Raw genomic sequence first — 26,614 nt, forward strand, 5'->3', positions numbered from 1 at the left:
TAGACCTTCCTGTCTGGGACTTTTGCTATCGTGCATGGCTTTGCCGTGCACTGATTACAGAGTACCGCGGTTGGTTGTGCGCTGTGATCTTCTCAGTCAACCCTGACTGTGACGCCCACCTATTCCCCAAGTCTCAAAACTCTCACATTCATGCTTGTACATCTTTGTCCTGAACCCTGGACGTCTGTGCTGCGGTGGCTGCAGGCTTTACGGTTGCTCCTCTGTGATGAATCATTGTCTGTTCGTTCGGCACTTCAGATTTGTCGAAGCGCGTCACTTTCAATCCCTAAAGTTCGGAATTCTACTCAATTAAAAAGTGGCCGAAACAAATAGAAATCAAATTGCAGCTTTCAAAAGATGATAAGTAGGTGAAAGATCATGTTGGTTGTTTTTTTTCTCTTAAAACAATTTAGGAAGACACAAATATTGTTCTCAGGGAGGACAATGGTTGCAAAGTGCTGACGATGACAATAGGTGCGCTTCCATTACAGTTTTTCGCAAAATAAACGCAACATTTCTAATATTTCGACAGAGTGCAATTGGGATTGGCAGGTGTTTCCATTGAATGGTGCAAAGCAGATACGCCGCAACTCTCGTAAAATCTCATCCCGCGAGATTTACAAGAATTACGCTTGCTTTTGTTTGTTTGCGTTTGTTTGCTGTCAAGAATAGTTGTTATATTTTTCTCTTTGATTGCTTGTAAAAAATATTCCGTCTCCTCCTCCGTCCAACCCCTGTTGTTTCCATGACACTTTTGCGGTATACCTCTATATCAAAAACCACCTCTTGAGAGTGTAAAAACCTTTTAGCGATATTTGAGAGTTTTTTTTTTTTCGAAGTTTAGGTGTCTCCATTAGGAGTTTTTCATTGCGATATTCAGTTTTTGTGCAATTCTAGGGGTAATGGAAACGCAGCTAATGGCGGCTCTTGACGTTAAGCTCCGTTAGCTTGTCTGTTTGCTGCTGAAGACGGCCCATGTTATCAGGCACTAAAACATTTTTGCTGAATCCGTCCGTCCGGCTCCATAACTCTGCGTGTTCCTTTTGCTGTCTGAACAACAGAGCCTTCGTGGAAGCACGCATCTGTGGTATTTGACTGGCACCCAAGTGAGGAGAAGAACTCCCTGTTCTGTGCTGGTATGTGTCCAGCTCATTTACAACCCTTGAGCGGTGTCCTCTTTCAAAGGTCTGCGACACTGGCAGAGTCTGCAACAAATCCAACCCTGTGACATTTTTTTTTATTTGTTTCAAATGCAGCCTTTTAGCTTCATAGTCACACGGGACCCAGGCACTCGAGGGCCTTCGTCACCGATGAATTGTTCAGTCAGCGTGCATTTCGAGCACATTGCGTTGTAGTTTCTGGGTGACAGCCTAACGGTAATGGTTCCTATTAAAAAAAATTTAAAAAAAAAAAAAAAAGAATGAAAGAGAAAGAAAGAAAGATGAAATGGCCTTGTGTTTGAAGTTAAATGGCTCTATTCATTAGCAGCAGCATCTCAGTCCACAGAGTTTGGCCGAGGTTACTCCAGTTTAAATACTTAAAACAAATAAAATTATATTTTTTTCCTCTGCATTTCCCAACCGCTTACTGTAAATACCAGCAAGACTGATTATTTCGCCACACATTGCCTGGACTGCAGTGTATCAGTGGTGCTGGTAGTGTGCCAAGGAATGCCAAAGTTTTTGGGCTTTTTTTTTGTGTTCTGTTTCTTTTTGTTTTAACGCACTCCTACGGTCGGTCTGCTGGCGAGAGCTCTGAACATGTGACTCTCCCCAGCCCGGCCCTGCCTGGCCCTGACCGTCCTCGTGCTGTTTTATGCAGCTCCTTTCCTGCTCCTCCGCGGTAACACTGCCTGATCTCGGGTCCCAGAGGTCACGGTATATGAGCACACATCTGGGCCAACAAACTGGTCCCAACATACCAGAGGGAATCGTTTTTTATCCAGGAGTGAGTGCAGGAGTGAAGGAGGCTCCGTGTCCTCTCTCCAAACTACAACCAAGCTGCCAGCCTGTCCAGCATCTAGTGGCTTTCAAGGTACTGACCTGGCTCGGTTGAGATCCAGATTGGCTAGGAACGGGTCATCACTGTCTCTGCGCCCCTGTCGTTCCCCATCTTCCCTTTGACTTCTTTATTTTCCAATTTTTCAAAATTGACGTCCTTCTATCAAACTCCAACACTGCACCTTTGTCCTTCATTGATCCTGAAAGATTCTGCGTGTAATTGTATTTGATAGAAATCAACTGAAGATTAAAAAAAATGTCCTCATGCTTTCATCCACGTAAATGTTCGGACGTAATTTCTTTGGCACAGCAAGTTTGCTGCCACGAGCAGCTTTTGGATTCAAAGCAGTCACGCCGCTGCCGTTTTCACCATGTTGCACCGTTATACCTCATAGGTCGGGGAGCGGCTCTTAACCTCAAATACCAGTGCAATGGTCTTCTACCATTTTTATGATGATGCTCGCAAAAATTCATTGTCTGACCATAAAAAACAGATTTTGTCTTTATGCCTGCTGCTGGATTGCCCTCGCTTCAGCTCTGTGGCTCCGCTGTCTGCTTTTTTTTCCACGGCCGCTCACTTCCCATTTCCTTTGCCCGTATATATCTTTTTTTTCAGCATTTGGCCTCCCCAGAAGGAATCCGAGCTCTCAGTGGTGCAACCAGTCCAAATGCGCGGCGATTGAATCGAACTGTTCAAACTTGGGGTTTGAACTTAGCGGGGCTCATCGTACTTTGGTCTTTAATTATCGTGGAAGTGGACTCTCACTATCGTGTCATAATTGGATGTCTGCACCTCTCTCTCAGCTGGCAGCCCGTCCAGTTGTACCGCCGGGGTCCTAGAGCGGACGTGGCCTCGCGAGGACCTCAATTGCGGCACGTCTGTCCGTAAAAAAACACAAAGAGCGGTGTTCTCGCGGGGCAGCTCCACCCCTTGCTTACCTTTGTGACTTCTTTGTGGACGCGGAGAGTTTGTACTTTTACTGGCTATGGAGGTCAGACGGACGAGGTCCTCTGGAGTATGAAGCCGGGTTGTCTGGTTTGGCGGAGGCAGCCCAACCTGCCCCCGCGTTCACCCTCACCCGGGCAGCTCCGGGCCTGTAAAAAGGCAAACACAGGCAGAAAGCTATGTGCTACGGGAAGGAAATGAAAGAAGAGGTACCCGTGATGAACTCCGAGATCTCATCGCCTGCGTGTGTACACTCTCTTCTCCGTCAGCTTTGGCCGATGATTGAGGGAGATGCTCCGAGCGGCGAGTTTAAAAGAAGCCCTGGGGTTTCCCTTGACTCTTCTTCTCTCTGAAGAGTTTACGATCCACATGACTGACTCCAAGGCCAAGGGTGTCCATCTACCAGAAACCGTGCCGACTGCTCCAGACTTATCTTTGGGGGCCAAAAAAAAGTGTACTGAGTAAAACATTTTTTGTCTTGGCAAATCGTCAACATATCCAGCCACGACCTGCTGAAGCAGAGGCTTTCCCTTGATACATTTTTCGCTCCTACAAGTGACTTGAGCAGCTTCCTAGCCAGGGGCCTGAGCGTTCCCCTGCTGCCACAAGTTCTTCTGGTCCTCCCCATTATCTCCCGCTCCCTGGGCCTTGCTGTTTGGTCCCTGGCTTTTATGGCGGGGTAGGAGAGGGCCATGAGGAAATGAGGTGACCCCAGGGTCACCAGTGGAGTCAGGGGGCTGGAGCCGGACCGCGGCCCTGCCAGCTCCACTCTCTCAGGGCCGGTCTGTCTTGACATGGGCAGAGAAAGAGAGACATGGGGAGACCGAGTGCCGGGTCTCTTCCATCCTTGACCCCGGCATCATATGCCTTTAATTAAGCCAGATTTGAATATGTTTACAAGCCCCAGTGGTCTTAAATCTTCTGGGTCCTTGCCCCCTACTCCACCATCCCCTCGTGCCTTCAGACCTCCTATTTTTTTTTTTTTTTTTTTTCCCCACCACTCTCTTTAATATGGTGTCAGACATCCATTTACTGCACTGTTTTAACTAGGTTGGAGGAGCGAGTTACAAGCTATTTGGGAGCCCGGCAAACAGGATTGGAGGAACACCCTTCAAAGATGTTAATCTGTTGGCGATTTGAAAGGCGGCTCACCTCACTAAACTCTCCCTCTGCTGGAACCTGGGGGCCTTTTTATGGCCCCATCAGGCACCCGCACGGACGACTTACTGCTGACCTTGTGACCCGGCATTTGAAGCCATATGAGGAGGGGAATCTTTCTCTTGTCCCCCTTTTTTCTTCAGCACTTCCTGCCACCGCTCGCGCACTCGGGATCCCCGGTGTTTTTCTGTGTACTCATTGGAAGAATTTGCAATCGACTGACAACTGTATTGGCCTTCTTCTGCAAAGGCCCATGCTTTAATTTGCCGTCTTAATTGATCCTGAGCCACTGCGTGATCTCAGTAGACCATTTAATCCAATTTCTTTTCCCGCTTGGCCATGTGGCAGCTCATAATGAGATCTCCTGTCATCATCCAAATACCTGAAACTCTAGCAGGCTTCATTTATATTTGTTCCTTCACTGCCACTGGTCTCTCATGTAAAAGATTTACGCGCAGCTCCCCGGCCTTTATTAGTGAGGCTGCAGCAGCGTGTTTGCTGAACAACAAAAAGTCCTTCGACCGGCTCCATCATATTAAAAATTTACACGTAACCGAAGAGCTGTCGCAGTCGGCTCGCTAGCACGTTAGTAGCCGAAAAGCTTTCAGCAACGAGTCTGTTCCCGGGGAGTTGGGTGGCTAATTGGATCGGTTGGGTTAAATAAATGTTTAAGTTCTCCACTGTGCAGGGGGGAGCCGGCGTCGGGGTTGGGGAGGGGCAAAGGCCCGAGATGAAAGGGAGACGGGGCAGAGAGAGAGGGAGGGTAAAGGGAAATGAGGTCATTTGAGATAAGATCAGATTTGCTCTGAAGGTATTTTACGTACAGGTGTCACGATTAATCCTGTCAAAGCATCATGTCAGAGCTGCTTTAAACGACGGGAGAATTTTAATGAGAACTTGTTTGTCCTTTTTTAGGTTCCAGATCCAGAGGGGGGGCAACGACCCTAACAGCTACAAGAGCCTGGGGGACTGCTTCCGGACCATCTTCCGCAGAGAGGGGTAGGTTCTCCACGACGGCTGCTGCTGCCAACTCAGGCTAGAATAAACACTGTTGGTGTCTGGCTTTTTTTTTTTTTTTTTATTGCAGGAGGCATGAGGACGGAATAGGTATTTTCTTACATATGTATTAGGGCTGTCAAAGTTAACACGTTAATAACTGAAACTCCTTTTAACGGCACAAATTTTTTTAACACACGATTAACGCCCGGTTCACATCGGCTGTGGAAGCGCGAAATGGAGCCCGCTTCGAGGTGCGCGCCGTGCAGCGATCATTTTGGCGTCTGGTCTATTTTGTGCGCGAGCCGCGAGCGACCCGCGTCGAGCTGGACAGGAAGTCACTCAAAGAAGCACGAGAGAATCCAATTTTCAAAATGAAAATACCGCAATTGACAAATGCGATCATGGCTTGAGAATGCCTCAATGTTTGAGGTTTGTTGTTGTTGTTTTGTTTTGTTTTGGAGAGTCAGCATAAGTATGTAATCGTTTTGGAATGTTCCAATGAAAATAGAAATAGAATATTTCCACAAAGGCAGTTATTATTATTGTCCTCTCCAATTTTTCCTTGAGTGGAAGAAACACAATAAATGTCTTGTAAAAGTTGCATATAAAGCAGGGTAAAAAAATGTGCAATAAATTTGCCATTAATCGTGAGTTAACTCAGGACACTATGCGATAAATCGCGATTAAAATTTTTCATAGACTGACAGCCCTAATATAGGTATATATAAGAATATAAGAAAGCTGAAACCTAAAATGAAACAGGCACTGGTCATTGCACAATAATTGTGCACAATAATGTCCGCAATGTTGCAAACATTCTTTTGAAAAGTTGATCAAACAAACAAACATTGAATTCCATTAAATACAAACATTCAGTTGCTTTTCACTTTGAGAAATATTTTCCACTCAGCCAGCGATGGCGCTTCGCCCTCACTCCCCCGACGCCTCTTCACCGGGCGAGAGTCGCAAATCAACCGAGCGAGGACGGCTGCTGCTGCTGCTGCTGCTGCTGCTGCTGCTGCTCCTCCTCCTCGAGGCCGAGACTCCAGACAGCGCAGGTGCTCAGCAGAGCAGCCACAACCGCTCGTTGGCTTTACGGCGAGTCGACAGCTTTACGGCAGATATTAAGTCGATGGGCTACGAGGTGCGAGCGCGCCGGAGAGCCGGAGGCGGAGGACTGACAGCAGCCGTGCCCTCTTCACCCCAAACACACCCGCCCATGCACGCTCGCACTGCCAGCTCAAGGTGTGTCTCTTCAGGGACAAACACACGCGAGATCCGCTGCCAACGCACACAAGTGTCGTCAGCCGTTGCGGCTGTTTGACGCTCGGCCTCGTGTGAACGAAAAATCCCCGGAAACTCGACTCGACTCGGAGGATCCGCATTTTTCTTCTTCTCTTTTTTTCTCCCCTTTTTTTGTCCACTGATTATCACCGACGGCGTATTCATAGCGCAGGCTGTAGCCACTCCGGAGCAGCACATCACAGATTACCTCCAGACCAAACCACTTAGTTGTAGCTTAAACAAATAGTGTTTAAGGGCCCGCTGTTGTAGAATTATTATTATTATTATTAATAAAAACAAACATTTCCTGCCCCCTCTCTCAGCGCTCTCACTCTGCCGCTCTCCCTCTTTCGAGGTGATGAGGGACGAAACCCGAGCTCTCGTCGTCTCTCTCCAGTCCTGGTGATTAAACAGCGGAAGAGACGCGGAAACACGTGTGTAGCACCGACTTTCACAGCGTCTGGACGCAACAGTTCTTACAGAGCCTCAGGAAGCAATTTGAAGACTCGCTTTTCAGGAGATTATTGTAACCCCTTTCCAAAAGAAATAACAAGGTTTTACAGTAGGCCGTTAATGGGTGTGGAGTGAGTCGCTGCAGCGGCTGCACACAAAGTGTGCGACAGCGTCGACTCGCTCGCCGCGCAAAACACTCGGGCTGCTGTTGTTGCCTTTGCAAGGACCGCGTTCCTGCTTCTCCCTGCGCGAGGGCGCAGCGGCGTGAGCATGTGTTAAGTGTTTCCGTCTGGAGGGGGGGGGGGAACAAAAAGACTCTATTCTCCGCCGCCGTGTCCACAGGTTGGCTCGCGAGCCCAAACGCGGCCGCGGCTAGACGAAGACGGGAGATCGACGGCTGCCGGGACCTTGCCTCGCAAAAGATGCAGGGAAAAAAAAGTCAAAACGCAGAGGAAAAAATTTGTCGTCATGGGGACGACGGCGAAAAACGTCATTAAATAACATTTCCATAAATGTCATTATCTTGATGCAACGTTACGCCGTTTTTCCACTGAAAGACGATTAACGGTTTAAAAATCACTCTTGCAATTTATTGACTGTGCCCCCTACTGGCCTGGAGGAAGGCTACTGAAGCTTTGCTTGCCTGCCCAGCAGGTGAGATTCTGCCCCCCACCACCACCACCACCACCACCACACACACACACACTCACACACACTCACACACACGCACAAACCCCACTAATAGATCCTGACCACTGGAGAACTTCATGCACTAATGTCAAGGTTGCTGCAGACGTCGGCAAAAAGTAAAAATATTTGCAGATGAAGCATGCTGGTTGTTGACATGCTAAAATGCCCCCGCCACCCTGGGGAGGAGGGGGGGGGGGGGTGCACTCATGTTTCCCATGGACTTGTTTCTTCTTCTTCCTCAGCGTAAATTACCTGTAACCTGAAGCAGGTTTCCTTTCTGCTAAAAAGAAAGAAGAAGAGAGAGTGAGAAGAAATTCCCAATTTCAGTTGCCAGTCATTGCTGGTGCACGCACTCTGTTGGGGCTGCCCTCCGATGGAAGAAGGCTGTTGAGAAAGGAAAGGTTTATGAAAATGAAAGCCAAATTCTACGCACACGCAGACACACACGCGCTCACACACATCCATCTCGCCCCACGGCACCTCTCCGTCGCCCTGCGTCAAGGGGGCCATTTGTTTAGGAAAGCCAAAAGGGGACTTAGCGTGCACTTTACATTGGGAACCAAATGAGGATTCAAATGAGTCGCCACTCGCTGGGGGCCATATTTGTTCTGTAACAAATTTCAACTCTCCCTCCATCACCTGGTGGCGGCGCCGGCTGACCACACCCGGGAAACCTGTGGCCGGCATTTGCATGGACAAAGAGAGGCGAGGGGAAGGGTCTTCCGTCGGACTGAAATAGCCTGTTGACACAAGCGGGATGAGGAATTAATGACTTCCACTGTTAGCAGGGGAGCTTCTTCTCCTCCGCTCGCATCCGGCGCTGCTCGGCCTCCGGGTAGCGCCGCGCCGATGATGAAACAGTGTTTTGATAATTAGCTTTGGTTCACCGGCGTCTCTGCTGCGGGCTCCTACCCGAGTGTTTTCTTCCTTCTCCAGGTTGTGTTTTTGTGCCAGTTGTGCACCGAGAGCAGCAGAAATGTTTACACTCGGTTGCAATCAGCCAAGATCATCTCTGTTGACTCACACTGACACACACTGTTGTCACAACAGAGCCGGTGGCACCGCCGACAGGATCCGCCGCCTTCGTCCACAGATCTGTGTTCACTATCAATACGCTCGCTCGCTCGCTCGCTCGCTCCGTCGCCCTCGGCCTACCTGCACTCTTCAGTGTGACATCAGAGAAGAAGGAAAAAAAAATGGCCCGTTAGGATTTGCACTGATTTGGGAAGGTTTCTGATGATCATGTTTTATCAAATTCATCTTGTGCACTTTAATATGGCTACAAAGACTCAACTGATGGACTAACATTACTCCACAATTTTTAACACTGCCATGTGTTCTATACTGAAAAGCTGTGATTACCCAGAATTGACAATTTCAGATCATTCAATTTAAGATTTAATAATCTCCATCTTTTAATGTCATTGAATTTTTGTTACTAGTGAATTAGACCATCAAGTTTTTAGCTAGTTTGTATAGATGTGAACTTTGGAGCTCAATTCCGTATTGACAGCCAGCCAATTTTTAGTCTTTTTGCAACCCAGCTGTGGCGTTTCCTGCTAGCCAAACAATGGAATGCAAAAATGGTCTTCTTTTTGAAACCAGAAGCTCCGTCCGTCCTTTCATACCATCAGTGGTGTTGAAGCCGACTGGAAACTGGCCCTGCGCGGTGACGCGGCAAACCCCCTGGTGAAGCGACCTTGTGACGGCATCGTTCCGGTTTCCCCCGTGATGCAGAGCGATGCGGCAAGTGGATGCCTGTTGACGAATGAGGAAGTGGAAATATTTCTGGATGCCAAAAATATCCCAATAAAAAAACCTGGCTAGCGCCGAGCATAGTTGCACTTTGCCTGCGTTGCGTTCACTTCCACCAACCGATGAAACTCCAACCACTTGGCAGAAACCTGCTTTTCATTTCTCCCTTTATTAATTTCTTTTCCTTTTTTTTTTTTACTCCACATTGCAATGGAAGCCAGACCGTCTGTCGCTGCTTCTAACCTGTGAGTCCATAACTTTTCAATCGGGCCGATGACTTAAAGCCGGGGTGTGTTTGCCCATGAAAAGGACCAAAACCAACAAGGTGTCAGCCAGCCTCGGCGCGCTCCAGCCTCCCTGCTCGGCCCGTGGCACCGAGCCCACTCGCTCCGAGTCTTCTCAAGACTTCTGTACGTCCTGAGAGTGCGTAACGTATTTTTACTGGCGCTTTCATTTCTAAAACAGCTGAGCTCTGCGGTTCCAAGCGAACATTACTCAAACGGGATTAAAGGGCTTTAGTTTTGAGGGGAGTGGGGGCTCGGGGGAGTGGAAGGGACTATTTTTACCAGCGGATTAATACGAGCTCGCTACGCTGACAGCGGATAGAGCAGCAAAGGGGCGGCGCGCGCTTGTTTTTTGTTTTTAATGGATCCAGCAGAGGGAAAAAAAAAAATCCCCGTGTTCGTCGTAAAAAGAGAGGGGTGCGTCACCCGGCGCAACAATGCGGTGAAAAAACATTTAGCAGCGTCAGTGGAGTTGCGTGTCAGACATTTGGATTGACGAAATAGATACAGGCTGTTCTAATGACAAAGACTCCAATAAAAGTTTTCCAGTCACTGAGGAGGCAAATTAGCTGGTAGGACGGCGGCCTCGGCACTCAGTGTTACACTGTGCATGTCTCCACAGGTGAAGTCACTCATTAAGATTTTGTGTGCGTGTGTGTGTTGTCTGCTTTCTAACACGATCAGTTGTCATTCAAAAATAAAAACTATGGTCTGTGAAGGTTCTCAGCCGTCACGGTCGCTGTAGTTTAGGAGTTTGAGTTCAGACAACTTCATTGGTTTTGGTTTAAAAAAAATATATACTTTTTTATTACATTTCTTTTCGATAAAAAATGTAAAAGTTTCCCTAACTCAACCTTCAAGACTCTCAACTTTTAAAAACAACTAGAATACTTCTTCTTTTTTTCAACTATGGGGGCCCTGAACCCAAGGCGTTAGCGGTGATTCTGAAAATCATCTCACGCCCTGCAAGAGACGACTGCACAAATTTTGTCGCTCATTTTATTTTTCCCTCCACAATACACGAGTAGTGCAGGGTTTCCAAGAGTTTGCAGCCACCCTCATTATTAACTCTGAGTGGGAAACATGACTGTTGATCAGCCACTGTGCTGTGTGGAAGTGAGGCTGAGCCGAGAAACATTTGGCCACGGCCGTGACCGTCAACACAACCCCCGACCTGCTCGCTGCCTGATGCTCCGCGTCGTTTCCCTGCACCTTTTTGTTTTGGTTTGGTTTGCACATAAAACTCTCACTGCTACCACCTCCCCTGTCCAGACGGAGGCGGTAGGCTCTGACCAAACACGGCTCTCTGCGAGGAACCGGAGCTGAAAGTACAAGTGAACCCTGCCAGACACGCTTCGACGCGACTAATCGTTTCTGAACGCCGCAGTTTCACTTCTGAAACAATTACACACGGTTACCAGAAGGACAGAAACAAAAGGCTGAGCTGCAGTAATTTCATCCCTGGCGTTTTTATCACCTTTTCCCACTGTGGGATCAATCATGTCCGAAAAAAGAAAAAAAAACACTGGTGGGTGGAGATAATGATATAATTAGAGCCGTCTTTTATGAGGCAGAAAATGTGTGGTGTGATGTGATGTTTTTACTGTCTCCGCTGTTTAAAGATTTGGACCTGTTGTACCTGTTTGCACCCTGAGTCAGTCAAGCCCCTTTGAAACAACAAAGAAGAGTGGAGAGAGAGAGACGCCGTTCCCCTCTCGCCGGCGTCGGTTGTTGTTATCTTCGCAACCGCCGGTGACTCAGTGGCCTCCGATGACGCAGGTGCGACCGAGCCTGCATGTCCCTGCTTCAGCATTCAGGCCCCCGCAATCGCATGCTGAGTGCTGAGTGCTGAGTGTGAGGGCTCCCACGCTGACACCTGCCCGACACCGTCCGCTTGACTTTTTAATAAAGCCGCTTTTTTTTTTTTTTTTTTTTTTTTTTGGTGTGGAAAAGCTGGAAATGCGCTTGTAGGCACTTTAAATGTGTGTGTGTATACAACAGGGTATGTGCGCTATACGTTGCTGGCAAAACAGAACCCACACTGTGGCTCCTTCTTCTTCTTCTTCTTCTTCCTATGTGAAGGATTTCCCCCGGTGGGCGTCTGCTGTCACTGTCACTGAGCTGATTGTTTATCCAAAGATGAAATTCACTTTGTGTTTTCCAAGCAAAGTGTGTTTCTATCCTCCCTGAAAACGAAAAAGTGCGCACTAGATCACGCACTTCAAAAAAAACGTAGCCCTTTGTGATGTCATCAAGGGCACTAGTACCTCATGGGTTAGCGACAAGTGTCGCCTCCACCCTCTTAAACCACCAATTTTTTTTTTTTCGTCTGACTTAAGCATCTGTTGCAGCAGCGGCAGGCTGCAAACAGAGGGCTAAATGTACCGTATTCCGTCGCTCTTGCTGGAGTTTTTCAACTAAAGGGTTTCTGCAGAACGTCCCAGTTGTCCAGAGGTGGGGTGGGCCGCTCACAGGAAACCTGCCATGTCTAGTGCAGACATACATCTTCGGAGGCATAACTCACTGTATCAAGTTGGGTTGTTTTTTTTTGTTTTTTTGTTTTTTCATTTTTCGCAGTGAGTTTTAAATCACGGCCGCGCACGATTTGAACAGCCGGATTGGCTGTAATTACACGGCTAGCGTCCTCCTGCGACGGCCCGTAGATCAAGCGGCCAAATAAAAAGCTTAAATCATGTCCTCCGCAGATCGGCGCTCTCCGCCAGGCCTCTGCGGTTCCAGAATACATCTTGGAGGCCGTGTTGCCAAACAGCTGCAGAATGCTTTCTCTATTTACTTTTTTTTTCCCCGTGCAGCCAGCTAGCGGTGCCGATCGACGGACGTCGGAAAATACAAACTTTGCCGCGTCTTTTTAGGGATTGTTCGGCCCGAACCAGGGAGACGGGAGATGTGTGGGATCCAGGTTTTTTTTTTTTTGTTCCTTGGGTCGGAGGGGGTCCTTGTCCTCAGTCGACCGCTTGCAGGTTTTTCACGTCGAGTGGAAACTGGGGCCGCTCAGCCTCTGTCGCCAGATCCAGTTTGATTGCCTGCGTGTGAACCCTCAACGGCGGATTATTGCATAAATTTCCCGACATTTCCTTGCGGGCCGTCGTTTTTTGTTTTTTTTTTCTAGTTATTTTTATTTTTCTGTTGCCCACATTAAAAATCAAACCCAAATCGCAGTCAGATGCCAATTCATTAAGTCCATCTGCGGTGCGTTTTCCACGTATAATCGCTGCCTTTCAACTTTTTATTATTAGGAGATGTGCTACTTGAATTGAGTTGCCCATTTCGGGGACATTAAATCAGTTTTGCCTTATACGGAACAGGTTTGGGTGTAATTTAACCTTATTGGTGCACTTAGGAATATTGAAAACACTCGTCCCGTGCGCCCGTTAATATTCCCTCTCCGCATTCATGTCTGTCATTTTGGTAATTCAAAGCACCAACCGGAGCGAGTAATGGAATGATTCCATGGATTAAGGCCCTTTTGGAATTCCCTCTAATTGATTTTAGCATCCTTCAAATGGCCTGCCCCCCCCCTGCTGGCCAGCCGTGATTAATGATAATGAAATATAAATTAAGCAAATCGCGTCCTTTCAGAATGTTTTTGGAAACAATTTATCACCGCAAATGTTTTCAGCCCGTCCCGTTTGAACCTGACTTGACTAACATTATTTTTTTTACTTCTCTCTCTCTCTCCCTCACTCTCTCTCTCTCTCTCTCCCCCTCCCCCCTCCTCTCTCTCTCCAGAATCTTTGGCTTCTACAAGGGAATCCTGCCGCCCATCGTGGCTGAGACGCCCAAGAGAGCCGTAAAGGTGAGGAGGCCACGACGCGCCGACCGCTACCTTCCGCCCACACACACACCCACACAGACAGATAGACACACACCCACACAGACAGATAGACACACACCCACACAGACAGATAGACACACACCCACAAACATATTGGCAAAACGTGCGCCGCCCTCGGCCTCTCCTGTTTGCTCCCGCGGCCAAATATTGATTTACAACCGCTCCATCTGTTGGTCGATGTTTTCCGAGGGCTTAGCATCTCTGGCTTTACACGCTACAGTGCAGTGGTGGGCCATGATGCCATGATGTCATGACGTCGCTGCCATTTGTTCATATCTGCAGTTTGATGCTCGTCTCACCTCCTTCTGCCTCCATCTTCCATCTTCTTCATCCTTAGTTTTTTCCAGTCTTCTCCTTCTTCTTCTTCTTCTCCTTCTCCTTCTTCTGCCGCTAACTTTTGAATCCAAACCCGCGGTGCGACGAGGCAGCTTCAAGCCTGATGAATCTGGCCGCATGTGACGCAGCTGCTCTGCATCCCGCTGCTGTTTATTTATCCACCGGTTTCCTCAGAACCCAGAACCAGGAGCAGAACTCCACTCCGCTGCCTGGCTCAGCTTGTTGCCGCTGTGTTTGCAGCCTGTTTCAGCCGCCCGCTTGCAACCCTGTGCCAACTGTAAAAGGTCGTGACCCGTGGCGTTCTGTCTCACTTGTCTCTGCAGTTTTTCACCTTCGAGCAGTACAAGAAGCTGCTGGGTCTCACCCCCCTGTCTCCCGGCGTGGTGAGTCTGCACCACACACACTCTTCGCCGTGAGCAAACACACTCGGCATTCTCGCCGGAGGCGTCACACACACACACACACACACACACACTAACACACCTCCAGGGCGCCTCTGACGTCTCACCTGCCGCTGAACCAGCTGCTGAAAATAAGTTAGGAAGCCTGCAAATTGTCACTGTTGAGTTGAAATAACATTATTTTATTTATCTAATAGACCAACTTTACACATAGCAGCAATGTCTAGTTTCACTGGTGTCAACGTTTTGCCCCATTTTTTTTTTTTTTTTTTTTTTTTTTTTTTTGTAATTATCGTCCTATAATTAAAACAAAGCCGAAACCTTTGCAGGTTGATTGTCTGCACGTCGAGGGCCTCCGCACAGTTAATAGGTGAAAAACTTAGCAGGCGGATTAAGCCAGAAGGTCCTGAAATAACACTTCTGTCGAGTGCTAAGCGCTTATGAAAGCATCCGCGATGACGAAGTCCATCAGACAACAAGAGATCGTCACGGAACGTCAACCAGCCGTGACGGAGTCACAATTGGCTTTTAAACAGGCCTGAATTCCCCTCGATTTACTCTGTTTGTTTTCAAGTATAACATGATTAGCAAATTGATTTATCATGAGGGTTGTTTTTTTTTTTTTAATTCAAAAGGTTTCACATCTATGTCAGTTCAATTGAAAAGTGAAACGCACCGTGTCAAACATTTGATTTTATTAATTAAAAGTCAAATCAAAGTCATCTTTTCCCTCCTGGAGCGACGCCAAAGTATTCAAACCGTCCTGACGGAGACGCGGCCATCAATTAAAAAAGAAAGAGAGCAGCAGCGTCCTCATCCTCTTTGACTGATCGGCCCTCTGCCGTGTTGAATCAGAGCTTAGAGGCTGACAAGTTTGCCTTGGCGGGGCGCGGTCTCCACACACGGCCTATTCAGGAGGCGGCCAGGTGTCGGCAGTGACGGATGCCTCACCTGTAACCCCGGGGCTGCCCCGGCACGACGCACATCCTCGTCTTGTTTTCACAGCCAACGCTGCAGAAATGTTTACCTGTCCCATCCATCACGCCCTCCTGGCTCCGCCCTCCACTCTTCCCCACCTCTCTGACCCGTCTCTCTTCCTCTTCCTCGAGAGCCTCCGAACCTACTTCCTGGTAGCAACTAATCACGCCGGATGATTCGCAGATGATTGGCCCCGCCGGTGGCCGGTGGCACAGCTGAATACCTTCACTCTGATTAATGAGGACACACGCACGCACACACACACACACACACACACACGCGGTAATAGCGTGAATAAGGAATTAAGCCGCGGCCCGGCTGGCTGTGTAAACACGGCCGGCCTGTCTGAGAGGAGGATGGGTGCCGGGGCCTCTGACAGCCGAATAAAGAGGCAGGAAGAGTAATGAGCTATAGACACGGCCCTGACGTGTTCCCATTACGCTGCTCTGTGGGCATGCGTGCACACACACACACACACACACATTCACGAGTACATGCTTGCACGCAGACATATTCAGCCCCAGACACGTCGATTATATAATATTTGTCACGTAAGAAGAAGATATCTTGTTTTTATGATGCGTGTTTTTCCTCAGTCAAAGTCAATTTACGTATGTATTTTTTCACGTCGCGACTCTGACTTCTCTCTGTTTTTCAAGGTTTTGTTGTTTTTTCCCCTGTCCGAGGGACTTTTTAGAAAGTCTGCAAACGTGGCTGGAAGACATCCGCATTCTTTGGAAAGACTCATTGCCTCGTTAACATGCTGTTAACAGATATGCAGGACAGATTTGACAGTAACGCATCGTGTTTGTAGCCTCAGACTGACCCACTATCAGATGTGGAATCTGGAATCTGCGGCCAGCAGACATTCCAAGTGTAGCTAGCATGTTATGTTCATGCGCTGTGTGTTAGCTCGTAACGGCTAGCGGTAGCTAGGTGTGTTCCAAATCAGTTGGCTGTTGCTTGTTTTGTCTCGTTGCTTTGCAGCCGTGCGCTAACGTCTCCTTAGACAAAAGACATTTGGCGGGAAACAAGCTAACTGGCAGCTAGCTGGTAGTTTTGAAAAAACAGGTGGTATAGTAGCAAGCCACTGATTTGTATCTCATATTTCGAGGAAGTGCTCTCGACATTTTGTCATCGAGGTATCTGACAGCTACGCTAATTAGCTTTGCTAACTGTGATAGCAGTTCCTCCGAACAAAAGCAAAAGGCAAAAAGGTGCTGTGTGATTTAGATTCTTACAAAAAGGCTTCTTCACTTTCAGCCGGCCTCTCAAAACAGAAGAAGAAGAGGAAGAAAGCTCGTATTACAACGCTCGCCATTAGCCGCTGCGCTCCGTGTTGACACAGCGAGCGGCTGTTTGCCGCCGTATTCACTCTCACAATCTGGCGTATTTCACCTTTAAACACCTTTTCTCACATTCCCTCCATTTTTTTTTTTGTTCCGACCGCCTTCCTCGCCCGTCCCGTCTGTCATTTAACATTTTGTCAAACAGACAACAAACACAGGTGTCCGGGGTGCCTTCAAACATTTGTCAAAGCGGCCACAATGGCTGACGCCACGGAAAACAAACGTCCGTTCTCAGACCGGACAAAAAGAGTTGGGAAACAGGTTTGGGGTTGTTTTTTTTTGTTTTGTTTTTTCCCCCTTCGGAAAAAAATGAAAGTGCTATCGGGTGTTATCTCAGGTCGGCAGCCGTCGCTCTCGCCGCCGCCGCAAACAAATGTCATTTCCACTGTCTGACCTCTAAATCCCGTCGGTCTCCCCGGCAGGCGCTGTCCGTGGCCGGCCTCGGCGCTGGCCTGACGGAAGCTGTTGTCGTGAATCCATTCGAGGTGGTGAAAGTCAGCCTGCAGGCCAACAGGGAGTCCTTCAAAGAGGTGCTTGCAAGCAAAAAGATGTCTTTTCCCGACGTTCCCACAGCGAGCCACGTTGCGGTCACGGCCGTTTAACCTTCTTTCTTCTTCTTCTTCTTCTTCTTCTTTGGTTTAATTTCCCGTCCTTTGCACATCCAGCAACCGTCGTCCTTTGCACAAGCCAGACGAATCATCAAAGCGGACGGACTGGGACTGAGGGGCCTGAATAAAGGACTGACCTCAACTCTGGGGCGCCACGGAGTTTTCAACATGATCTACTTTGGCTTCTACTTCAACGTCAAGGACGCCATCCCCACCAGCCCGGTAGCGGCTTCACTTCCCTCCGTTTCCGCGTCTTCTCCCGCGACTCACGTGTGTCCCAGCCACCTCGCCTCTCGGCCAGGGATTGCAAGTGTTTGACAGCGTTGATTAGCGGGGCGGCCCACCGCCACAGCGGCGGCGGTGGAGAGGGGGGGGGGGAGGAAGCGAAAAATCAAGAGAGCGGCTCGTAAGATCAGCCTCGCTAATACCTCGTCTGTTTGCCCCTCACAACATCCTCCAGAGTCTCGGGTTGCACATCCGGCAGGGGCCTGATGGGCCCAAACAAAAGTTAATTTTGTTTAATGGAAACGTTGCCATACGACGATCCCACATGTACAAACTCGGAGCATTAGATTAACTCCGATGAGCTAATTGGAAGCAGACAACGCCGCCGCTATTTTGGAAGACTGCGGCGCTTACAGTCGAGAACCACTGCTTTTTTTTTTCTTCTTCTTCTTCTTTTTTTCGACATTTTTTCCAGTGACGCGTGCTGCGCTGAGAACCGAGTGGGCATCCTTCCTTCCCTCCCCCCCCCCCAAATGATAATTATGTGGCTGGATGACCCAAATAGCTTTCTTCTTAGATTGCGGACGACGCTTTTCTGGGAGCGATCCATCAGCCGGGACGGAGGGATTGTTTGTGCGACGCTAACGACGGCTATTGTCGAGGCAGGAGGAGGATAAATATTGTGGTCTGACGGGACGGCGGCTCCCCCCCACCCGTCCCCCCAACACCTCACTCCCCCCCACCCCCACCTCCTTTCGCTCTCTTGTCAACGACTTGAGCAATGAGCTTGCAAATTCAGCCGGCCTTTCGTTTCTCGTATTGCCTGTCTGCCTGTCTGCCTGTCTGCCTGTCTGTCTGTCTGTCTGTCTGCCTGTCTGTCTGTCTGCCTGCCTGTCTGTCTGCCTGTCTGCCTGCATTGCCTGTCTGTCTGTCTGTCTGCCTGCCTGTCTGTCTGTCCGCCTGCCTGCCTGTCTGTCTGCCTGCCTTGCCTGTCTGTCTGTCTGCCTGCCTGCCTGCCTGTCTGTCTGCCTGCCTTGCCTGTCTGCCTGCCTGTCTGTCTGTCTGTCTGCCTGTCTGCCTGCATCCCGACGGTGGCGAGGAGGCCGATAGCGAAGAAAAGCGCCATCACTCACGCCGGCGAACGTGTTGAGGAGATGTTTGCTTAAGGCTGTTAGGAAGTGGGTTGATGGCTGCACTTAGGCAGCGGCTCAGCTTACCCCCTCCTCCACCCTGCACCCTACACCACCCCCATATCCCACTTGAGCGAACAGAAGAAGAAGAAAAAAACGCAGAGAAAAACCACTGAAGAGGTGGGATTAGCTCTTGATTTAGCTCGGCTCTCGGGGTGTCCAGCCGCTTGAGAAGGGCCCGGACCGGAGAGGCCGCTGTCATTTGTAAAAAATATCCCGGCCAATTAGCTGTCAGAGCTCTGGTAAGGCCGGCCCCCTTCGCTACAGTAATACTCCTGCGCCGAGTCACAGCCCAATTACCCAAATTGTCCCCATATGCCTTCTTTCTCCCAGTCTGCCGGCGCTGCGCCCTGTTTATAAATCCTCCGACTCCACTCCAGCATGTGCTCGCGCTCGGCCAATCGGAAGGCCGCGCCGCCACGCAGGAAGCCCTCCCCACTCCCCCGAAACCCCCACCCCACCCCCTCCCGCTACCATAAAATGATCCGGGGGGCTTTCATGCCAGCTTTGGCAAATCACATGCACAAGCGCCCCTCGTGCTCGCCGTCGTCCCCGCTCGTGCGACTCGTGTTGTCGTTGTTGTCATCGTTGTGGCTGAGACCCTCTCCCTACCTCCCCCTCCCTCCCCCTCCCTCCCCCGCCAGGACCCCACGCTGGAGTTCCTGAGGAAGTTCACCATCGGCCTGGTGTCGGGCACCATCTCCTCCTGCGTCAACATCCCCTTCGACGTGGCCAAGAGCCGCATCCAGGGCCCGCAGCCGGACGCCGGCCAGATCAAGTACCGCACCTGCTTCCAGACCATGGCGCTGGTCTCCAGGGAGGAGGGGTAAGACCAGGAGGAGGCTGGGGGGTCAAGAGTTAACGGGGCGCGTCGTCTGCTGTCTGCCAGCGCAGGCCGTCGGGGAAGAGGGAGCAGCAGTTCTGCAGCGCCTGATTTCGCATTTGACACTTTTTTACGGCACTGGCGGCTCCGACGAGCCGGCGATGGACGTCACACCAACAGGGCGGCGCCCTCGGCTTTTTGCGTTCCTGCCCTCATGTCGCTCGTCTTGAGGCCTCGGAGTGGCTGCGGGATTTCGGAGAAGAGAGGGAGGGGGCGCAGGTGAACGCCGCTCTGCCGGCCAAAGCGGATTTTTTTTTTTTTGGTCCAGTGGCCATTCGTGGTATTGCAAGACAGAAAAATCACATGGGGACCCAACAAGACCAAATAATGACCAAACAAACAAAAAAAAAACGGTTGTAAAACAGTTGGCAGGAGGCCTCCGACCTGAAACATGGTTCATAGAAAATATTTCCATTATTCTATTTGTAAACATTTCTATTAGCCAGAAAATCCCCGTATGTAGGAGTTCCTCTCGAGCGTGACGTTGTACGCGCTGTATCTCAGCGCGTTCTGATTGGCCGATACGTCCCGATGCATCACAAGGAGTCACAGAGGCCTGAAGGGAAGTGACATCACCGCCGCTACGCGCTCTGTGGGCCGCACAGCGCCGATGTTAATTCCAGAGGTCGAACTTCCTTGGCTTGGTGCAGCAGCTGAACTGGACGCGGCGCCATGGCGGACGCCCTAACGCCCCCTGGGGGAGGGCAGGGGGAGGTGTATAGGGGCGGGGGGGGTTAGGGCTCGACCCTGACGGGTCGCCATGGCAACGGCTGCACCAAGGGTGCCCCCTTCTGCCACATCCAGTCTCCCCTCTAACACAACACAGTCCCGGCTAATTAGTGGTCCCGATGGGAGGCGTCGTTAAGCCGGGCCTAACGAGCCGCGCGGCGCTCGGCGGGTCAATCTAATCAGACAGAGGGCCGCGGGAGGAAGTGGCTCCAGCCTTATTAACGCCACCAGTGGCGGGGCCGGGGAGCGGGCCGGGGACGGGCCGGCGGGCCGCTCACTCGCTCGCTCGCTCGGCCGCCGCACGTCACCTTGAACGCATTAGAGAGAGAGGTGAGGAGGGGGGGGGGGGGGAGGCCTCCGCTGGCCGTTAGACCTCAACTATGAACCTGACGGGGTGAGAGACGGACAGGGGGGCACACACGCACACACACACACACACACACACAGTAGCTGTGTTTCCATTACCTCTAGAATTGCGCAAAACTTAAATATCGCAATTAAAAAACTGGTAATTGGAAACTACTAAACTCCAGAAAAACTCTCAAATATCGCGAAAAGGTTTTGGCGCTCTCGTGAGGTGGTTTTTTCAGACATATCGATACAGAGGGATATCGCAAAAGTATCATGGAAACACTTTTTTCGCATTTACGCATCACCGGACGTGGCGTACAGGGTCATGTGACCAGTTCACTTCAAGTGAAAATGACGGAGGAGGAGACAGATTTTTGCAACTTTTTTTTTTTTTTTTTTTTACAAGTAATCAAAGAGAACATATAATAAACATTCTTGACAGCAAACAAGACATAAACAAACAAAAGCAAACCTAATTCTCGTAAATCTGGAGCGACAGAGATTTTTTTACGAGAATTACGGCTGACGCAACATTCAACGGAAACGGCTGCAAAACGCAATCGTACTTTGTAGAAATATCACTTCTTTTTTTATTCCATAGTGGAAACGCAGAGAGCGAGTGCACTGGGTTTCGTCCCTCATATCCGTGCATTGTGTGCTTGTGTGCAGGTACTTGGCCCTGTACAAAGGACTGGTGCCCAAGATCATGAGGCTCGGACCAGGTGAGGATGAAACTTTTTCTGTCGTTGTATCAAAATGGGCCCGACATTATTATTATTGTTCTATTTTATTTTCCAATGAAAAAGTTTTAGTTTGAAGAACAGCTTAGGTAAATAAACATGAATCCCTTTTTATGCGTCTTGTCATTGCGCTTGATGTTTTTTTATGGCCTCATCCTCCCGAGTCTACAAGTCCTAAATTTAGCTCCGTGTTAGCGTCAGTGTCCTTTAAAGTGGGACCAGACTTCGGGTTGTTTTCCGTGTCGTGTCAGCCCGTCTCAACAGATGTTTTCTTGTGCCGTCCTGACTCGATTTCCCCTGTCATTAACTTGCAACATATTTATAGAAAGCGTATTAGCGCGCATTGTCCCCTCACTTGCTGCCTCTCTCCTCTCTCTGCAGGTGGCGCCGTGATGCTGCTGGTCTACGAGTACGTGTCCGGATGGCTTCAGAGGAACTGGTAAACGGGGAAAAAGAAGGGATGATAAAGAAAGCGAGACCTCGGTAGAGAGTGCCTTAACGGTTCCCACCTCGTGACCGCGTCGGACCAAATATGTTTTCTTTATTTATCTTCGGTACACGATGTCCAATCAGCTCGGTGTACGTTTGGGGGGGGGGGGGGCGCAACTTCCTGCAGGAAGCAGCTAGCGAGCGCCGCCGAACACGGAACTTGTTGCTTTAGCTTTAATTGATTCGTGAGTGCGATAATTTTTTTCCACTCACAGCTTTAGGTAGTTTATACTCTTATGTTTCAGTTTCAGTCACATTTAATTTTTTTTTTATTCTATACTCGCCATTTTTCTCCTGAGGTCAGTCATTATGTGTCAGGTCCAGAATTTCACACAGCTAATTTTTTTTTTTTTTTTTTTTTTTTTCCAACACATTAGCTTGAATCCTTCAAGTACAGCACAAACATTTCTGATGAAGCAAACTGACTTTGGGTTTTCATGAAGTTTCTTATCTATACAAGATGACTTGAAAGAGGGTTAATTGTTACCAAGGTGCATTTTGTAAGATGTTGGTGATTGACACTAGGCATTTTTTTTTTTTTTTAAAGTAAATTTTTAATTGTTGCCGGGGGAAATGAATGGCAGTCGCTAATGTTAGCATGTTAGCTTTGCCCGGTGTATCCTGGATACATTTTTACAAGCAGCACACACGCGTCAAACGGTCAAATAAAGCACAATGAAAAAAAAAAAAAAAAGAAACATTATTCTTCACTTAACTTCGCTAAACAACGCTAAAGCTTCGGCTCACATCATCACTCGTGAATGTTTGCGTCTTACTGATGAAGCACATGTTGCATTCACGTAGGAAATACACATGTTCATCTACGACATATAAACTGTGATAACACCCTGAGCCTTGAACCGTGCATCTCAACAATGGACAATGATTCCTCGGAAGTATTATTGTGTGTAATTGTTCAGTATGCTCATTTTAGCACAACTATATTTCCATGTGCCTTCTGCAAATTAGACTATTGCAAATGAATTGTCAGGCTTTTCGTACAAATTATAAATTGTGTAAAAATGACTTTTAAAAAAAATACAAACTAATCTTTTCAATATTAGTATTTGTGCAACGTTCCTTAACGTGTATTCAAACCAAATAAACAAAGGAATTCTATTCTCTATTGGTTCCTCACTCTCTGTGTGTGTGTGCGTGTGTGTGTGTGTGTGTGTGTGTGTGTGTGTGTGTGTGTGTGTGTGCGTGCGCGTGCGTGCGTGCGTGCGTGTGTGCGTGTGTTTATAAGACACTAAAGTTTTGTGTTTTTGTCTGTTTTTGCATTTCTGGGAATGTTTCAGCTCAGTGTTTTTGATGTCTCAACATCTATAAAATTCACCTCTTCTGCCATGTTCTTACCACAGAACTATCTCGTTCCTCCAACCACCACAAAAATAAAAGATGGTCGATGTTAAAAAACAAACATCCACCCCCCAAAAGATATTTAGTTTTCTTGCCAAAATAAGTCCCGTCCAAATCAAAACTAAGGCAACTTCAAAAAAATGCCTTTAACTCACAACCACTGCTTCCTTCCAGCTTTTCTTTACGAGCAGTTAGCAGCAGTTACTTCATGGTATCGTCGGCTGCGGCGAAGCTGATTGGTTGGAGAATCCAATAAGATTCCAAGAGCTTTTGAGAAAAAACATCCCTCCTGCCGGAGGTTGGCAAGATGGAGGAGTGTGGAATGAGTTTTCGTGCCCTGCGGACTCGGCAGTGACTCATTTCCGACTTCATCGCTCCTTCTGAATATTAGGAATTGGCGGGCCCACTGGGAAGCCCGTCCGTACTTCCAGGTCACGGAGACGCCTCCACCCGGCAGAGTGAGCGACGCCCTTGCTCACATCCTCCACACTGTAATGATAAACTCCCTCCGACAACATGACGGATGCGTGCGCTCGTTGTGATGTGTGAAAAGGACCTCGGCCTGCTTCCGACTTCCGAATTCTTACCTGATCCGAGCCTCATAATCTTGTGTGTGTGTGTGTGTAGGGGGGGGGGGGGGCTTGACTTGCCCTCATTCCTTCTCTTCTGCCAGCCTCTGGCACCGAAATGCACACACACACACACACACACACACACACCTGTTGCACAGCCTCTGTTCTTCTTCTCCTTCTTCTTCTTCCTCTTCTGCTCCTTCTTCAGCCTCTCGCTGAGCTGCAGCGCCGCCTTGACGCTCGTCATTAACGAGGGAGTTTCCCTCTGAGGAAGTGGAACCGGCTTCTTCTTCTTCTTCTTCTTCTTCTTCTTCTTCTTCTTCTTCTTCTTCTTCTTCTCTTTTTTTATGTTTTCTCTTTTTTAACCCCAGAGGCCCCGGCGCTGAAAGACAACCGAGGCCCCCCGTGAAAAAAGTGACGGAGCTGCGTGCTCGTGCTCGTGCTCGTGCTCGTGCTCGTGCTCGTGCCCGTGCTCGTGCTCGTGCTCGTCGGGCCCCGTGGAGGCCGTGTTTGAGGCGGTAACCAGGCGACGGAGCCGGCGCCCTTCACCTGGATTCCCGGCGCACCGCTTCGCATCGTAAATCTTGCGAGCGGCCGCCGTTTTTCTTTGCACCCTGTCCGTGCCTGCCCCCCCCAGCCCACCACAACCCCTCCTCCTCCACCCACCACACCCCCCAGCCCTGCAACGTCTCAATTCCGCTGGCTCCACGTTGACAAGCCTGCAATTTAGGCATGGCTTTACCTGTCTGCCCCCGTGTGCACACGCTCACATTTACTCACTTTAACAGATTAGCACAGGACTGTAGAGGAGGAGGAGGAGGAGGAGGAGGAGGAGTAGCAGCGAGCAGCAGCAGCAGAGACTTTCTCCAGTCTTTTCCTCTGTAGGTGTTGCTCACCTGGCTGCTCCGCTCTCGCTGCTGTTTTAAGGTCCAATATGAAAATAATCTGGCTGTTGTCAGAATTTTTCTTTTTTTTTTTTAAAAAAAAGGTTAAATAAATGAGTGGGTTTGAGGTGGAGTGCCGGGCGGCTGCTCTGTGTTACGCAGCAACAGGCCGCCTTGCTTCTAATTGCATGTGGAGAAGTAAAGATAACCATATGACACTGCACTCAGACTCCACATCATTAATTATAAACATGTGTCGCTCCCCTGGTTGTTGTTTTTTTTCTTTCTTTCTTTCTTTTTCCTCCTCTCTCTCGTCTTCTTCTTTTCTTTTTCTTTTTTTTCTTTTTTAGCTGGGGCCTTTTTAGACGTTCACCTCCATAAAGCTGATCCACATCACACACCATGCAGGAGCAGCGGTCGGACCACCAGCTCAGGAACACACCGTTCCCCGTCTCTCTCTCTCTCTCTCTTTCTCTCTTTCTCTCTTTCTCTCTTTCTCTTTCTCTCTTTCTCTCTTTCTCTCTCTCTCACTCTCTCTCTCGAAGGGGGGAATGAAAAACCTGTTTACAATTTAAGAGACCGCGTTTTAATTTTGTTGCTCCGAGTCAGACGAAGAAAACCGGAGGAGATTTAAGAGGAACGTGATGTTTCACCGCCGCCGTTATTGTTGTTGTTGTTGTTGATGTTTGCTTCGTTTGTTTGTTTTCACACCGGGGCGAGGAGAAGACCATGGCAGGCGGGGCGCCGGCTGCACGTGACGGCGTGTCATGTGGTTCCCCGTGTACGGTCGCAGGGACTGCGATCGCTGAGCAACGGTCCGTGACCACTGGATGCAACAGGAGGGAGCGCTTTCCAAGTCAAATCAGGGCCCCCGCGACTGTTGACACTGCTCTGTGTGTGTGTGTGTGTGTGTGTGTGTGTGTGTGTGTGTGTGTGTGTGTGTGTGTGTGTGTGAGTGTGAGTGTGAGGGTGTGTGTGAGGCTGTTTATGGCGTAACACAGGAGGAATGAGAGAACACGTGACGGAGCGAGCGGCCGGCAGAAACACTGGGCCACTCGGCAGGTAAGGAAGCATTCAAGAAGAAAAGAAAAGAAAAGCAGGTGAACACAAACACTTTAAAAAGTTCCGTCTGTCCTTTTTCCTTTTTCCTTTTTTTTTTTTTTTTTTTTTAAATGTGTTTCCACAGCAGGCCCCAGACAGACATACTCTGAATTTATGACGCCACTTTCTGCGAAAAAAAAAAAAAAAAAGGAGGGGAAAAAAAAAAAAAGGAATCCTGCATCTTTCCTTATTTTCTCCCCAAACATGTCATTTTGTCGGCCGGGCCGCACGCCGCCTCCTCTTTGTAATGAACGCGTCGGCCGCGGCCCCCGACGAGAGCCGTGTTTGGACCTTCTTGCGGCCGCCGCCGCCGGTTCGCCGCGGGGTCAGACGGTCTGATGACCCTGGAGGCCGCAGACCAGAGCGGCGAGGGCCTATTTGTGGCTCGGCGTGGACGGGGCCTCGCCCCAGGAGTCTGGGAGCCGCCGCCCGGCCCGCACATCTCAAATTATAACGCAGCACTGATTTTCTAATTTACTGCGGATTAAGAGCATTTAAATGCGGCTCCGGGTGGGGGAATGCTTTATGCCTCAGAAAGGGACTGGAAATTACACTGCTCTGATATTAGAGTGGCTCCTCTAGTCTGTCATTGGCTGGGGGGGAGGGGGGGGGGGGAGGCCGCGGGGGGGGTGAACAGGAAATAGGAAAATAACACATTTGCGCATTTTCTTTTATATCTTTCGACATTTGAACCAGATTCCTCAGATGCCAAATTTGCTTTAAGAGGGAACTAGACTATATCATTTAAATGCCTTTTTTTTCTTTCTTTTTTTTTTTTTTTTTTTTAGCACTGCACAAACACGTCTGCATAAAATTTGCCTTGAGATGAGACTGCAGCGCGGCGGCGGCTCCGTGCCGTGACGGAGCCGCCGCCGCGCTGTCAGAGCCCCGCTGATGAGTCCTGCTAGTGAGCCGTGACTCCTGCTCCTACACAATTCAGGCCTCATTTATAGGTTTTTCTTTTATGGAAAGCGGCTTCCTGCCTATGTAAAGC

General features: G+C 49.2%; 1 protein-coding gene across 3 annotated transcripts in view; it reads left to right on the plus strand.

Moving 5' to 3' along the window:
* Nucleotides 1–22,826, plus strand: part of slc25a21 (solute carrier family 25 member 21) — an 81,320-nt gene extending 58,494 nt beyond the window's left edge. For all 3 annotated transcript variants that reach the window (XM_076023186.1, XM_076023185.1, XM_076023187.1), the window contains 8 exons: nt 5,020–5,103; nt 13,320–13,386; nt 14,085–14,144; nt 16,912–17,019; nt 17,155–17,319; nt 19,157–19,338; nt 21,145–21,197; nt 21,597–22,826. In XM_076023186.1, coding sequence (XP_075879301.1) covers nt 5,020–5,103; nt 13,320–13,386; nt 14,085–14,144; nt 16,912–17,019; nt 17,155–17,319; nt 19,157–19,338; nt 21,145–21,197; nt 21,597–21,658 — 781 coding nt within the window. In that variant the 3' untranslated portion in view covers nt 21,659–22,826. The remainder of the gene's footprint in view (nt 1–5,019; nt 5,104–13,319; nt 13,387–14,084; nt 14,145–16,911; nt 17,020–17,154; nt 17,320–19,156; nt 19,339–21,144; nt 21,198–21,596) is intronic.
* The last annotated feature ends 3,788 nt before the right edge of the window (nt 22,827–26,614 follow it).

This window comes from Nelusetta ayraudi, unplaced genomic scaffold (genome assembly GCF_046127955.1).
Source record: "Nelusetta ayraudi isolate G7.1 ecotype Tasmania unplaced genomic scaffold, CSIRO-AGI_Nayr_v1 ptg000015l, whole genome shotgun sequence".
In the NCBI taxonomy this organism is placed as follows: Eukaryota; Metazoa; Chordata; class Actinopteri; order Tetraodontiformes; family Monacanthidae; genus Nelusetta; species Nelusetta ayraudi.